At 40.5% G+C, this 16358-nt stretch overlaps 1 protein-coding gene across 1 annotated transcript in view; it reads right to left on the bottom strand.

The window, feature by feature from the left end:
* The window catches only part of SLC39A6 (solute carrier family 39 member 6), a 28232-nt gene extending 13592 nt beyond the window's left edge, over positions 1–14640 (bottom strand). Inside the window, exons 1-6 of the mRNA XM_054985263.1 lie at positions 14506–14640; positions 10730–11443; positions 6042–6222; positions 5487–5656; positions 4864–5076; positions 3606–3702 (exon numbers count right to left, since the gene is read on the bottom strand). Coding sequence (XP_054841238.1) covers positions 3606–3702; positions 4864–5076; positions 5487–5656; positions 6042–6222; positions 10730–11434 — 1366 coding nt within the window. The 5' untranslated portion in view covers positions 11435–11443; positions 14506–14640. The remainder of the gene's footprint in view (positions 1–3605; positions 3703–4863; positions 5077–5486; positions 5657–6041; positions 6223–10729; positions 11444–14505) is intronic.
* Positions 14641–16358: the final 1718 nt, after the last annotated feature.

Raw genomic sequence — 16358 nt, 5'->3', positions numbered from 1 at the left:
ATTAGAATCTATGAGCATTATTAATGTCAGTGTGAACTGTAAATGCCTTGCCCTCGCTGCTATTCAGATCCTGCCAATACAATAAACAAACCAAGGCACATTATAACTTGTAATAGATTAATCCAGATTTCAGCTACTGATATGTCATCATAAAGGTCAGATATAACCAACAATCAATAACGTCTAGTATGGTATTTTTAGTTGATTAAACCTAAATCAATTTCATATTGCCAAATTTTAGCACTGTCCTTTCCAGACTGAACATTATTCTAAATAGTGCTAGAAATTTGGTAATTTAGAGGAAGTAGTATCATTTATTCTAGATGTCACTGAACAAGAGTAAAATCGAATGATCTTATGTTAATCCTCCCTTGCAGTTACATAATTTAACGACTTCAAACAGAAGAAATGCTGTATTGTCGAAGGCTTTCACGGCCGGAGAACGGTGGTTGTTGGGGGTTTTCCGGGCTGTATAGCCGTGGTCTTGGCATTGTAGTTCCTGACGTTTCGCCAGCAGCTGTGGCTGGCATCTTCAGAGGTGTAGCACCAAAAGACAGAGATCTCACAGTGTGGAAAAGATGTTGGCAGGTAATTTATATCTACTCAGGAAGGTGGGTTTGGGCTGAGTCATCCTGTAAGAGTTTCCCAGGGTGTGGAATGCTAATGGAGGGAGGCTTCACTGTATCCTGAGGAGGTTCTTTTGCATATGGATTGGTGCTTGATATGCTAATCTTCTCTGCAGGGCTATTGTCGGGTATAGAGTATTTTGTTAGCCTGGTGTTTTTCAGGACTGGAAACCATGCTCTATTCATTCTTAAAGTCTCTTCTTTCCTGTTGAAATTGTGCTTATGCTTATGAATTTCAATGGCTTCCCTGTGCAATCTGACGAAGTAGTTGGAAGTGTTGTCCAGTATTTTAGTGTCCTGGAATAGGATACTGTGTCCTGTTTGAGTTAGACTATGTTCAGCCACTGCTGATTTTTCCGGATGGCAAAGTCTGCAGTGTCACAGCTGCTGGCGAAACATCAGGAACTACAATGCCAAGACCACGGCTGTTGTGGAAAATCCACAACAACCAGAAGAACTGCTGGCAAATAGTTTGGGGCATAGGTTAAAAGGAAATAGAAAAAGTGTAATCATTATGATTTCCCTAACAAGGCTGCCATCTGGATTATCTGTAATCTGTCTGGCAGTTACACATTTATTGGTCTGATATATACTGAGACTGTTAGAGGAATTTGATAGTACAGCTTCAATTTGTCAACTACAAATTATCGTATTAAACCACTTTTATAAAGCTACAGTCACACAGTTGTACAGAATATGTATAAACTGCAACTGGTAATTTCTGTGGACAGGAGGGATTTCCATCCACAGAACACAACTACCAAGCCTCCCCACTTCTGCTGCAATTCCAAATGCTGCTACTGGATGACAGGGGACCCTTCAAAAAACAACACGAGGTGGGGGAAATCCTCCATGTTGTTCAGGTCTCTGATTCTAATCTCACCTCTTCAAGACCTGCCTTTCAGAGTAAGCAAGATATCGTATGTAAAGTATTTGAGTCCTCTACTACACAGTAAGTATCATTATTATGAAAAACCACCTCCTGGTTATTAGAGGCAGCCACCAAATTTCAAAATTTTTCTGGCCATGACTTGAAATCAGAGAGTCACAGATGAGCAAGTGGTCACTAATACCACTCTGTGATTTCCACACTCCTGTAAAATGATGAAGACCTCTCTTCCGGTGAGCAGTTTTGGAAGAACAGTGCGCCATCTTGCTGAAACAGCCTCAGCAGACCAGAGAACACAACAAAAGAGATTTACAGGAGTTAAAACAGAAAAGAAAGGCTTTGCAATGTATCTTGCCATCTGGAAAGATTCCAGTTAAGAATGCAATGGAGAATGTGGGTTTTGGTCTTCATGCTATCTCCACCTGTTATGGATCTATGACTAGATACCTTTCCCCTGTGTTGTGGTGTGTGCCCTCAAATCATAGCCGACTTATGGCAACCCCTGGTGGAGTTTTCATGGCAAGAGACTACCAGAGGTGGTTTGCCATTGCCTGCCTCTGCAGCCCTGGTCTTCACTGGAGGTCTCCCATCCAATTACTAACGAAGGCTGACCCTGCTGAGCTTCTCAGATCTGACAAGATTAGGCTCACCTGGGCTATCCAGGTCAGGGTTTCCCCAGTGTTAGGCAGACCTTATCTATTACCTCACTGGTCCCAGATAAGTGGGCACCAGCTTCTGCTGTGCTTTTCCCATCTCTCTAAGAAGATGGATTTAGCTTCATAAGATGGCTCCTTTTACACTATAATGACTGAAGCTTGGTACAATTACTACAAGACAATGGACAAAAATAGGATTGCAGCTATTTAAAAAAGGCACTTGATTCAGAATGGGCCAGTTAACATGGGCCATTTTTTAAAAAACCAATCACTCACACAGAGTATAGTTTTCAAGCCCACTCCAAAGTTTAGAATTTACTGCACTCCTCAAGAGCATGACAGAAACACCTTTCCCCTTCAACCCCCCCGGCTTCTTCCCTTCCTTGCAAGCTTTCCAGATAGTGAGAACAAGGTCTCCTTATTCCCAGGTAATTGGACCATTTGATGCAGCAGCATCCCAAGAACTAGAGAACTGGGACATGCAGGGTTTTTAAAAAATGATACTGCATGGTACTTTGGCAACCTAGAAAAATGTACGTCCCTGAAACCCTGCCATTTCAGTATTCTAGGTGCCAGAGAGTAACGGAGGCCTCCTTGCTCCTGCAGCCAGGTAAGTTAAGCAGCAAGACAATGGGTGGCTGTAGAGGCAAGGGCAGATGATGCAAGGATGAGTTCCTTACAAAGCAGGTCTTAACACTGGTGGAACATAGATTCTGCCTATGGTTGGATATTGATATACCAAAGGGAATAAGAAAATTAACTGCTATCTTTTTGGCAGCAGTGAAGTCTACTATTGCTGCCGTATGGAAAGAGCCGAAGCCTCCTTCTATTGCTTGATGGCACAAAAAAATCCAGGATCATTTCATGGAAAATCACTCATGTTAATTCAGACCTTTATCACTCTAACTTTCTAGACAACTGGCTTCCAGTTATATACGATATATACCATTATCCTTGAATGATGTTTACTAAAGCTCTGTTCCAGTACTTATAACCTACTCAATTTCTTACGTATTGTTAATGGTTAAAGTTTGTAAAGTTATGTTTGCACCTTAGAATAAAAACTTCCAAAATAAAAAGTTTTAAAAAAAGAATACGAATTCTGCCCACTATGAGCTGGGGGTGGAAACTCTTAAGTCTACTTTTATGTACACCTCAATTTTGAACTTGACTATCACCAATAATCAGAACTGGAAAGGCAGTTCTATAAAAGAGGCAATTTGTGTCAACTCCATGTATAAAACAGACTGTCAATCATGAGACCTTACCAACTCAGCAATTTCAGATCATTTTCTACTGTGTGCCAGTGCTTTTGCTCACAGCAACGTTCGGATATTTAGCCAGTGACATTCATCGTTATCAAGCATGGGGAAATAAAGAAGAGAACTCAAACCATTTTGAATGGAGTAGCAGCACAACAGTACTGAAACTTACGCTCATCTGCATCTAATTTTTCTTCATTTGTTGAAAGCTGTGAATCATACTGAGACAGCTGTTTCTTGATTTCTGCTTCGTCATCATCATTTTTTTTCTAACTCCAAAAACAGATAATAAAGTTACTAACATTTTAGCTCCACATCTTGAATGCTACATACATATTATTGCTCTGCACCTGACAAGAATGTAGAAAACATTAATATGGAACAAACCAAAATTCTACGAAAAAAAGCTCAGGTACTGGAGGAAAATTTCTTATGCCAACTTCATGTAAATGTCAAGACACAGCACTATTCAGTTTAACATTCTATTCACATTTCAAATCTAAGAAATATTTCAACAATCAATAGATTTACTATTTACCACATAGCATCTAAACACATTTTATCAATCTTTTGATACTGATTTTATTAAAAACAAGCTCTCTCTCTCTTTGTACGAATGCAATTAATCGAACTGCTAACTTTCCAGAAAGTGGTAAGAATATTCAATTCAATTACTGATTTAAATACTCAGTAAAATGGAGCGAGATCATACAATGGCGCCAGGCCTCATTGCCCAACACGTATTAGCCATCAGTCGTTTTATTTTTTTTAATACAGCAGCATTTTTATACACCGCTCAATCCCACAGGACTCTGCAATTCAGCACAAGATGGCAGGCTACAATATTTACAGTAACTATTTTATACTTTCCTATTCTTGGTCATTATCCCAAGTGTCAAACTTGATATACGTGTTCTCTCTCTCTTTTTTGTCAGGAATTAAGGCTGCAATCCTGTGCACATTTACATGCAATGCCCACTGACCATAGCAGAAATTACTTCTGAGTTAAGTGCTACATGAAGAGATGCTACATAATAACACAGATTTTTCAGAACTAGCACTCACAAAACAAAAAAAATGACTCACAGATAAGTACTACTTTCTGTTTGTTTGAATGGGAGAGCTTGAAGCAAAAGCTTAAAACTTTCACACTGAAATCAGTTGTGTTTAAAAATACTTAGCCTTTGCCAACCGGACAGCTTAACCTTTGCAAAGGGAAGGATTGTGTGCTCAAGCTTGACTCTGTCTATGTATGCTTGACCACAACATTAAAAATCAGGAAGAACTAAGGGGGGGGGGGCGGGAGGCATGCTTGCTGGGCTGGTGCACAAAAAGTTATATAGTGCTTAGACTTCACGTGAGCTGTCCATCCTCCATCACTATTCAGAAACTGGATGGTATTTGTCCCTCTTTAAAATACTGTTCCCTACCTTTTTCTTCTTGTCTTTAAATTGTTTAATTAAGGTGATCAAGTGCTCCACCAGAAACATAAAATATAGTCCTCCAAGTGCCGTGAGGCCCTTCCATGTAGAATCCAAATAAGCATTCTCTTCCACACTTTGGAAAACAAGATGTCTCAGCATAGGGTCTTTACTGTGCTCCATGAACGGTTTCTCATGATGATGATGATGATTGCCATGAGACTAAAGATGGAAAAAAGAACACTTTCTTAAGAATCTCACGTGCCGTGTGTTCCTGCCCTTTGACACCAAACAAAGAAGAGGGGCCTGTCAAGTTCAATTACCCTCAATGTCTGCAAAGTACAAAGTTGAATGATCTATCAATTTCTCCCACGAGTATTCATCGTTCTTCCCTCCTGTTTTAAACTCACAAGAGCCCTGTGAGCTACCTTGGTAACTGCCCCAAGGTCCTCAAGTGAGTTATGCGGCTGAGTGGAGATTGTAACACAGATCTACCCGTTCACAGATCAGTACTCTAACCACTACACCAGATACTGTTTTTTTATTATTTTAAAGTCTTCCCTAGTCAAATCTGTAACATGCTCTAAAGTGACATATATTCAGTAATTCGGGTTAAAGAAGAAGGTACTTACATGTGGAAGGAGGTGCAAAAGAGCATCTCCGCTTAGGGTACCAACCGCTAAGGCCACAAGGAAACTTAGAAGAAACTTGAAAAATACACGATTCATAAGTGGCACCAATATAACACCCAGTAATGAAAGAAAACTGATGACAGAGATGGATATAAATCCTCCAATCCAAGCTGAAAAGAAAAACAAAAATGTTTTAAGTGCTTCAACCAAACATTCCTTTCCCAAGCATGGATTTCCTCCTTCCATGTTAAAACTCATTTTTTAAAAAAAAGGTACAAAAAGGAATAAGCCAGGCACACCTATCCATACAGAGTTTGGCACAAGCACATCTTTTAAAGTCTGCAAGCACTTAGCCTGAATTTATACAATTCAAAAGACTGTGCACTGCATTTTGAACACCAGGTATTCGAAGAAAGAATCTCACTGCCTGGTGTTCCTTGCCCTCTGTCACCCAACAAAAGATGCTGATTTTAGATACTCGCTAACATTTTTGCTCCCCATTCAGCACAAAACAACATGAAGTATTTAAGCCTTGAACTTCACCAACAAACCTACCTACTTGCAATGAATATGTTTTTGGAGGAGATTCCGCCTTTTCGCTCGTTGCGTGAATTATACAGTGTCTGCCATCAATCTGGTTAACAATAGCAGGACAAAGATAGCTAAATTCTGAAGCTGTCAACGTAACTTGTGTGTTTATTCCATGGGAAAGCATCAGTTTTGATGCATTGAAGCACTGTAGAAGGAAACATTCAGGAAATTTAAGTACATACATAAATGGGAGAGAGACTTCTAATTATCATCGCACTAAAGTCAATTAAATGGGAAGTTCCAAATGTTTTATTTTTTTAAAAAAAACTGCAAGCAAATAAACAAAGATGCAACCTACCGTTACACTGTTCAATACTTGTATTTGTTATGCAGTATCAAACAAATTGCACTGTTGCCTGAACACACATTTTTAACACCAAGTAGTATATATACAGAGAATGGAAAGAACCATGCAATTAACTCCGTAAGTCAGAAGGGCCTTGGACTCAGTAGCCTGATCCTGCAATTAGTTCCCAATAGTAGAAGGGTGTTTCTGTCAGCAAAGGATAGAGCGATTCCCATCAATTGTTCTTCGTATATGTATTTCTAGCACTAACACGCAGACATTCAGAGCAGAATCCAAAGGGGGGTAATGACCACAGATTCCCCCTCTCCCACTGCAGATCCCCATTTAGCCCCCAATGATGGGGTCCCCCGACCTATCAGGAACAGAATTTCAGAAACCTCAATGAACTTCTACAAAAGAGAGGGGAACGTTGAACTCTATTCATGGATCTTGTAGTATCCAAGCCATTATTCCCCATCAGCAGCCTACTACAGTGCACAACAAACTGCTTCTGAAATTGAGGCATTTCAGAAGTAACTGCAATATTTATTAGATATTTATAACCCCCTTTTCTCCCCAATGGGGTCTCAAAACAACTTACACGTCTCCTCTCCTTCATTTTATATTCACAACTAGAGATTGGCACGAACCCAAATACAAACTTAAGTTCAGTACGAACCAGGTTGGTTCGTGGTTCACGAACTCGCGGTTTGTCAGAGCCCATTTCTGATGAACCGCCATGAACTTTAGGTCAGTTCGTTTGGTTCGTTTTTCGGTTTGTCACTGCAGACAGACTGGTACCGATCACTCAAGTTTCCTAGACAACGGGGGACAGGCTTTCTGCATACCTTCTGCTAACCCGGAAGTGACATTCTGTTGACCTGGAAGTGACGATTTGCTGACCCGGACGTGGCATTTTCACGAACCAAACAAACTGGTTTGCGAACCAGGGCAGGTTCATGAAAGTTCATGGTTTGTGAAATGCGACAAACCACGAACTGCATGGTTCTTTTTTCTTCTTGGTTTGTGCCCATTTCTATTCACAACATCTTTGTGAGGTAGGTTAGTTAAGTGACTGGCCCAAGGTCATCCTTCAAGTTTTCACGGCATAGTGGGGATTTGAATTTGGGTCTCTCAAATTCTAGTTAAACATTCTACCCTCTACACTACACTGGCTTCTCATACAGCATGAGAAAACAAGTAAAAAATTCTACTGGGCAAGGATAAGGGCCTTATATTAGCCTAAGGAGTCAAAGGTTTGAAATTCAGAAACTGAAAATAGTAGAGGAAAGTGAAGGGAGACAGAAATAGATTAGTGAATGGCAGGTAACAGACTACCCAAATGCTTTAATCAATGCATTAGATTATTTGATTACAACCCAAACAAAAAATAAACCAGAGCAGGAGAAAACTTGATCACTTAGGAAAACTTATTTCCCCAGGGTGTTGGCAATTATGTTTTTAATGTGCAAACATAAGATTCATTGGGAACTTTGATATGGCATAAAGTGTCAATTTAATGGAGCGGTCAATCAGATCAGGCTTGTAACAGCAACTTACTTGATTGCCTGTGGTGAGCAAGAACTACCTCAAGATCATCAGGCAGGATGACCTTTTGTCAACACAAAAGAGCAGACTGTTTTTTCCCTTTTAGGTCTTCAGCAGACTATTACTAACTTGTGTGTACTTATTTTAACAGTGCCAAATATAGCTACTTTCCCATTGTGTCATACTAAATGATGTGTATACCCTGAAGGCTAAAAATATATGCTGTTATCAGTAAAGCTGGTATAATAAAATGCCTCCATTACATACAGTCTATAATTCTACAAGAAAATTCTCAGTCTAGCGGGCTTGCTTACACTACATTACACTATCTATTTTACAGAGTTCTAAAAACATTCCTGTTGGTCTCTGAGCTCAGTCAAGGAAGGCTTTTTTTTAAAAAAGCATACTGGATTGGTCCTATCATTTAATATCCATCATAAAGGCAAAAGAAATTCACATGAGCAACATGAATTAAAAGCTGCCAGCCAAGAAGTGATACTTTCAGTGTACCTTACTTTTTAAGCAATTCTATTTTACATTAATTTTAAAATCTTGATCCCAGAACCTGCCAGTGGTTCCCGACACAGATGTTTCTGGGCAGAATTCTTCTAGACCAGATCAGCCCTCACTACAGCTATTATTCTCTGTGGTCTAAATTCCATAATACGCCTCTCTTTTCAATTTCATAGCTCATGAAGTTCCTGCTTTCGGCTGGCCTATACAGGCTGGAAAAAGCAAAGAAGTTTAAAACGAAACAAGGGGTTTTATCTTTTCTTGAGGGTAAATGCAAGCTGATCTAATTGGAATTGTAACGCCCTCTGACTCCAGTAAGAGAAACATTGTTGTCAGTAACTCAAACTATGACCATAGGGACTTACAAGTAAATGTATTTACAGATGTCTGATAGATAGAATCCCACAAGGAATGAGTTTATTCATAGTTAACTGTGGAAAGTAAAATAAAGTGGTACACTGGCTTGCTGTAAGTTAAAAAGAAGCAAGACCATTATAGTGAAGCTACTGTTACTTGGGTCTTCCAGCTATGAAAACTATCCATCTGAAGCTGGTCTTCTTTTTCTTTCCTTTTTTAAATTTTATGGTCTATCAGACCCTTTCAGTATGGTTCATCTAGAAAAACTCCAAGCCCCAGGCTACATGGTCCAGATTGCTAGCACTTTATAGAGCACTTCATGTCTAAGTGTGCATTAAAAGAACAGACAAAAATCCATCCTTTCACCTCTCTAAATACTCTTACAGTGCAATCCTAAGGAGAGTTACTCCAGTCTAAGCCCATTGAAGTCAATGGGCTCAGACTGGAGTAACTAAATTTAGGATTGCACTGTTAATGGCAAGTATCAAAGGATGAATGAAATGCCATCCACAGTAACAAATGCACATTTCATAGCCTTGAATATGAATACTAATTTATGAACTTCTTTACCGAATACTTTTGCTATTAGACAGGCTCTACATAAATCACTGAAATGCAAACCTATGGATTTATTCTGGAGAAAGAAACAGGGTGGGCTGATTAAATCAAAGTACTTTAAATCAATTAAAGAAAGAGAAAGATTTGAATACTTGATTTACGTCAAGATTTAATTTCTGTAGTTCAAATAATTTCTAAACAAAAATGTAAACTATTTGGCTGCAGTCTTCAATAAACCACATTATTGACTGCAAGTTAAAATTTTATACTACTTAGTACAGGAATTCAGAACTTCTATTCATGATATCCAGGGGCCTTATTGTTTACAACCTCTGAAGACTATGACATTTTCCTCCAGAAAACAACATGGGAAGCTTTTTAGGCCACAAATTAATGTAGTTAATACAAGCCCATATAGACTAATGAACATTTCTGTGGACTAGCAACTTTTGCAGACCTGCAAGGGTGTCTTCTGTATGTGCGGGGGCGGAGGTCTATTTTGAAATCAACTTTTTATTATTCCTACACAGCCAAAGATTTTCAGTATGATCACTACTCTAAAGATTACCTGCCCAAATTTCCCAGGGATAAAGGCAAAACATTCTATAAGAAGAAGAAAGTATATTTTGAATGAGAGATGGAGTAATTCATACTCAAAACTGAGAAACTAGGCACACTGTAGAACTCGAAGTCAGAGAGCATAAAACAGGAGTACAAGATCATGAAGAGAAATAAGAGGACGATCCTGTTGAGATACAGAATGCAGTCACTGGACTAGATCCCAATTTCTGCACTGAATTTTCAATAATGCAATATAATGACTTATATAAAGTATTTGATCTCAAAAGATAAAAAGAAACCAAATGTTTGAGAACAAATGGAAAGAAAGAAAGAAAGAAAGAAAGAAAGAAAGAAAGAAAGAAAGAAAGAAAGAAAGAAAGAAAGAAAGAAAGAAAGAAAGAAAGAAAGAAAGAAAGAAAGAAAGAAAGAAAGAAATCCTAAACAGAGTTACTCCAGTCTAAGCTCGTTGATTTCGATGGACTTAGACTGGAGTAACTCTGCTTAGGATTTCACTGTAAAGTATGAAAGGGCCACTTCAGACATAACTTTGGAGTCAATTAAATACTGTATGGAAGGAAAGGTGACGGATGAACTGCTGACACCCTACAATGATCCATGCACCACCCTAAGAAATTCAGAATGACACAAATATATTTAATTCCAGCATGCACATCCAGGAATGGCTCCATGACCTGCAAAACCAAAACATCTGATTAACCCTTATACTGTATAAAATATCCAGCAACTACCAACAAAGCCTGCATTAAGTAAGAAGTAGTACAACATTTTCTAAAAGTACTGTTTCCCAGTAGAGTGAATACAGCCTCACCTCTTGGGTACTTGGTTTTCTTATTTTAGAATACATGTAACTTCCCCTTTCAGATTCCCTCACAGAAAGCGATTCGTTTGCTTTTCCATTTGCAAGCAAACTCGCATTGCTGCTTTCCAGGAGAATGCTGGGATTGGTGCTGCCTAATCCTGTGTGTGACGCCTTCAATTCTACAGTCTCTGAATGTTGGACAAGAGGGTTGCCTTCTGTGGCTGTGGTGTAAGCAGATGCTATTATAGTTACTGTTGTGCTCTTGCTATTCACAGAACCCTGGTGGTTTCCTGTACTCTCTATTCTAGAGAAATTCTTTGTCTGGCTATTCCGGAGGTCTTTGTTTACACCAAAAGATTCATCGCTGAGGCAACCTGTTTTCTCCATGTTTGTGCCACGCATAACATGCTTACGATGATGGTGGTGGTGCTCATGGTCTATGGTCACTTTTTTAATCTTTTCAATGCCCACATTACGTAGCAATTTCCTAAACCCTTCAACAGTCAATGTACTGTTCTCCCCGTAACGAGAGAAGAGTTCCTGAAGATGATGCCTCTGCATGTGTGTGGCCAAATGAACATTAATACCAGCTGCTTTCTCAGGGATGAGTTTCTCTGGAGTCTGTGCAGTAGTGGATGACCCCAAGCCATTGTGAGCTTCACAAAACAATACGGAGAGTGAGAAGAGAAAAGTCACATATACTTGATTCTCCATGGCAGAACCCTGTAAGAAGAGAAAGACAAAAGAAGGGAAAAGGATATAAGAAAGGGGTTAAGAAACCTGGGCAGAGTATTTTACAGAAAGTGCGGCAAATTTAAAGTGTTAAAAGACCTTTTTGTTTTTATACATGTGCACTGACAAGGTAAAAAGTCTACAGAGAACTCTGAGGGCAGAAAATTACTCAGATCATCACATTTCAATTAAGCGCTGACATTCCATGACCAGAATTCTGAAAAGTTTGTTGGCAGGGAAGAGAAAGTATGCAGTGGAGCCATTACACTAGGGAAGGTAGGATTTAACCCTTTCCCCTTACAATGCTTAAATGATTGGAAATGCCCCCACCCGGTAATGCTTTCATCCTTGTTGTGGGGGGGGGGGGGATGTATAAAAGTAGTTGTCTATTTTTACCTTCTAAGGCTAAAAGCAACTGTGGCATTTTTGACTGGGGATTAAATCCCTCATCCTGGCCTGACACATTTCAACCCCACATTTGGGTGCTTTTTAGCGTCAAAATACATCTAACTTCAATGTTACATACATCCTTTGATTCAGTGCAAATGTTACATTAAGAGCAGAATCAATATTCCTTCAAAAGTTCAAGGGAAAGAGATATGCCATAGGAAAGTAGTTCCAATAAAAATCACTCTGAATCTTTGCTCAATTATAATACTTTTTAATGTTTATTCATTCAAACAGAAACTCCAAATTACTCAGAAAAAATTCAATAGAGGCAAAATCGAAAATAAATATAATCAGCAACAACTCATATCTACTGCTTGTCTGACAGGAAGGTTTTTATCTTCTGAAACTTTGTAAGATTGGGCATATTAAGGAGGGAATTTCAAAATCTCAGTGCCCTAACTTGTGAGGCTTTACTCGGTTGATATTTTCATCTCCTGGGACTTCCATTTTTTCATATTCAGATCTTAACGGCTGAACAAAAGACAGGCATCAAAAATGTGTGTTAAACCAACAAACAAATAATGCCATTATCATGAAGTACCTAGATTAAAAACATATTTGGGGCTCCTGCAGCTCACAGAGAACTTTCAAAAATCTGGATGAAGCTCAAGAGAAACGAGATGGACAGAGTAGAGAGCAAATATTTCCTCTCCAGAGACTGCAGACCCCTCTGATTGCAAAACAACAGTAACAAAATTTTTCACATTGCCAGTAGATCTCAAGCTATGCCATCCTAGCATATACATGGACAGAAGGAAAGCATCTAAGATGGCAATGAGCTGTCACAGAGCAATCTTTCTGAACAAGAATTTCTCACTGGTAAATGAATGCATCTCCCTCAACATGAATGCTTTCCCCTACCCGCCCCCTTCTTCCTAAAGGAAAAACCTGTATCAAACTCTCTGAAAGATTCAAAGTTAATAACTTTGTTGAATGAAAATATAAAACATGGGGCACGTAGGGTTTTTGGATGGTTAGGTTATTATAACAGCATTTAACCCACAGGCGATCAATACCTTTTACTTTCGTGGAGCTAGAATTTTGTGATGATGTATCTGCAAGTAATTTTTGTTTCTCTTTTGCAGAGAATACTTATCTTCTTCCTGTTGTTAAAGTTCCCATGTTAATCCAAAAGCCTGCCCACAGGAGCTGCTTCACCAGAAAAAAAAATCCAACTATTCTATACCTAAAAAGAGATCAAGAATAGTCACCTAGTCCCAAGTGGAGAGGAAGTAGCGTCCTTCTCATTACAAAGAACACCTGGTGCTGAGCAGCAAAGCAGAATCTTTCAAGTTTGTGAACTTTTCAGCCTGCTCCTGAGCATATTTACTAAGAAGTTGACTGCAACATACTCCCATGAAAGCACGCTGCCTGTGCAGATGAACTGCAAGCCTGGTCCTTCTTTGGCAAAGGTTTTCTTTGTAAATGTTTGTGCAAGGGCACTATAACTCTACCCATCGGTTACTTAGATCAACCCCACATGGGCAGTAGATAAGACAAGGCTGTCCTCAGACAGAGCGCAATGATAAGATCATGGGCAAAAACTGTTTATGAGGTGCATCTGCTGGCTGGGAGCCTTTCCTCCCTAATTATGGTGTCCCCACCCCGAGAGTGACCAGGCGCCTACGAAAAACAGGGGGATCCTGTTCACTAAGCAACCCATGCATGGAGAAAATCCTGTTCAGGAGCTGCTAAGGAAGTTCAGGCAGGTCACAGCTTGCCATGCGGGGGAAGACGGCAGAGCAGCACCTGCTGCAATCCTTCCTTCCAACAAGGGACCAAGAGAAGCCCTGCCAGTCTTAACAGGAGGAGGAATTCCAGATGCAGAAAATCTAACCCAGCGCTCGGTTCTCAAGAAGCTCAAAAAGAGGACATGAAAAATGAAGGTCTCCCACCCTCACACAAGGACTGCTCAGCGATGAAGTGTCTCCGTGCATGGAAGTTTCCCTGCCATTCGATGGCCGAAAACGCCCCCTGCCCCATTTACAAGAAAGCTATGGCTGCCAACCTCCAGGTGGTGCCTGGAGATCTCCCAGAATTTCCAGGCAACAGAGATCAGCGGCCCTGCTTTAGATCGGGGGCTCTACAGCATTATACGCCACTGAGGCCCTCCTCTCTCCATGGTCATAGATCCAGAGGAGTTAGCCGTGTTAGTCTGTAGTAGCAAAATCAAAGAGTCCAGTAGCACCTTTAGACTAACCAATTTTATTGTAGCATAAGCTTTCGAGAATCACAGTTCTCTTCGTCAGATGTATCTGACGAAGAGAACTGTGATTCTCGAAAGCTTATGCTACAATAAAATTGGTTAGTCTTAAAGGTGCCACTGGACTCTTTTTGATTTTCCTCCTCTCCCCAAACTCCGCCCCCCCGGTTCCCCCCGAAACCTCCAGGAATTTCCCACCTGGAGGTGGCAAACGTAAGTCACCCCTGCTCCCTCCCCTAAATAACACGGGGAGGGCCTGCAAGAAAAGCGGGGCGGACATAATGCCTTTCACAACTACCACCCCAAGCGGATGTCACCTTCCCGGCGGGAGCGGAGAAGGAACCTTTCGATCTCCATGGCAACGAGAGAACGTCCCCCCCCTCAAGAAAGGACCACCTACCCAGTCTAAGCCGCCGCGCTGCGAGGCCGTGCCTCCTCACGAGCAACTCGCCCCCTTTCCTTCATACAGGCGGCCTCTTTCTTTCATGAGCCAGTAGAGCAGAAATACGGAGCCGGCCCTGGAGACGGACGCAAAGCCCTCCTGGAAAACAACCAATCAGAACGCGTGTTCGGATCACGAGGGCGACTGAGACCCAATGAACGGGCGCGGGGCCGGGCCTATCGTGCCTTTTCTCACCCCTCCGCTCAGTTTCGCCGGGGCCTTCCTGAGAAGAAAGGCCAAGACAAAAGAGCCGTCGCCTCAGCGCCGCAGTCCGCGTGCTTCGACTGGCCGCGGCATTTTGCGCATGCGTAATAGAAGGAGGTGTGAGGGTTTTTTGTTTTTAAAGAAATGTAGAAAAGGCGATTGCCTCGGTTGCTAGGGCGACTGTCGGGGGGGGGCTTGAAAAGATGCGGCTGTCAAATTCATGTAACTTAGTTAAATATATGTAACTATGAGCTACTCTTGTTTGTTTCATACCAATTTGTGGGAGTGTATTTTGTCACATACGCAATAAACTTAATAAGAATTAAAGTATATACATAGGTATCGCTCTGTGGGGCAGCCATGTTAGTCTGTTACTGGAAAATGAAACAAGTTCAGGGGCACTTTACAGGCTGCAATCCTAAGAACACTTTCCTGGGAGTAAGGCCCATTGAATAAAATAGAACCTCTGAGTAGACCTGCTTGGGCTTGCTCTTTAACAGTATTTAATTCCAGCAGATGCTTTCTTGACAGAGATCACTCCTTAAGTTGCAAGTCAATAAACTGAATCATGAAAGCTACTGGAATTAATTTTGTTAAATTTTAATGCGCTGTTGGATTTCTCTTTAATTTGGGGGAGGGGGGAATGAATAAAAAAAGAAAGGCATCCATGTGTTGCTCGGATATTTTCTCAATGGAGTCTGCTTCCAACAAATTGGAGACTTAAAAATTGTTTTATGCTTTATATCTTTCACTTTGACCAAGGGGTGCAAGCCGGGGATTAATCTATTTTATCTTCACAATAACTCTTGGAGCTGGTTTTTGCTAAAATACAAGGGGTAGGGCAAAAACAGGAATAGGCCGGAGCAGGCACTAAATAAATACTAGTATTGTAGCAGGACTAGGGATTTGCCAATATTATAGCACTTATTAGTTAATAATCAATATAATATAAAACATTTTCCTTGAGGCCTGCTATAGTATCACAAAAAAACAAAAAACAAAAACCACAATGGGATGCATTAAGACTCTGGAGAACAATATTTTAGAAATGAAAACACTGAAATGTTGCAAGTTTAGTAACCCTTTCCCAGCCAAATTGCATCTGGAACACCATATAACAGCTGGAACAGGCACTAAATAAATACTAGGACCTCAAAAAAGTGGCATGCATTAAAGATAATGGAGAACAGTATTTTAGAAATGAAAACATGGAAATATTATGCTTTTATTAGCCCATTCCCAACTAGACTGTGACCATTTTCACATGTCTCAGCATAGCGCTAAACTCATGGAATGAGGGTGTCTTCGTGGCACGATTTCTGACATCATCGCACCATGATTCTGTTTTCGTGGTGCGGTAATGTCATGAAGACGGGGGCCCAAATTGTCCCAGCACGAAGCCCAGGAGCATTCCTGGGCCCTGTGTGATGACATCACTCCTGGAAACGTGAATAGATCAAAAAGGTAAGTGCTGGGTCTCCACCCACTCTTTTTTGGAGGGTAAGGAGTGTTGGCAACCTGTTTTCACCTGAATGAAAACAATTCATTAAAAAAGCCCAAAAACCTATTGCCAAAAGTCTATAAAGTTTACAATAGAATAATCCAGT

The sequence above is a fragment of the Eublepharis macularius genome, chromosome 7 (genome assembly GCF_028583425.1).
Source record: "Eublepharis macularius isolate TG4126 chromosome 7, MPM_Emac_v1.0, whole genome shotgun sequence".
Taxonomy (NCBI): domain Eukaryota; kingdom Metazoa; phylum Chordata; class Lepidosauria; order Squamata; family Eublepharidae; genus Eublepharis; species Eublepharis macularius.
The sequence above is the reverse complement of the archived record's forward strand: the minus strand, read 5'-3'. Positions and strand labels throughout refer to the sequence as shown.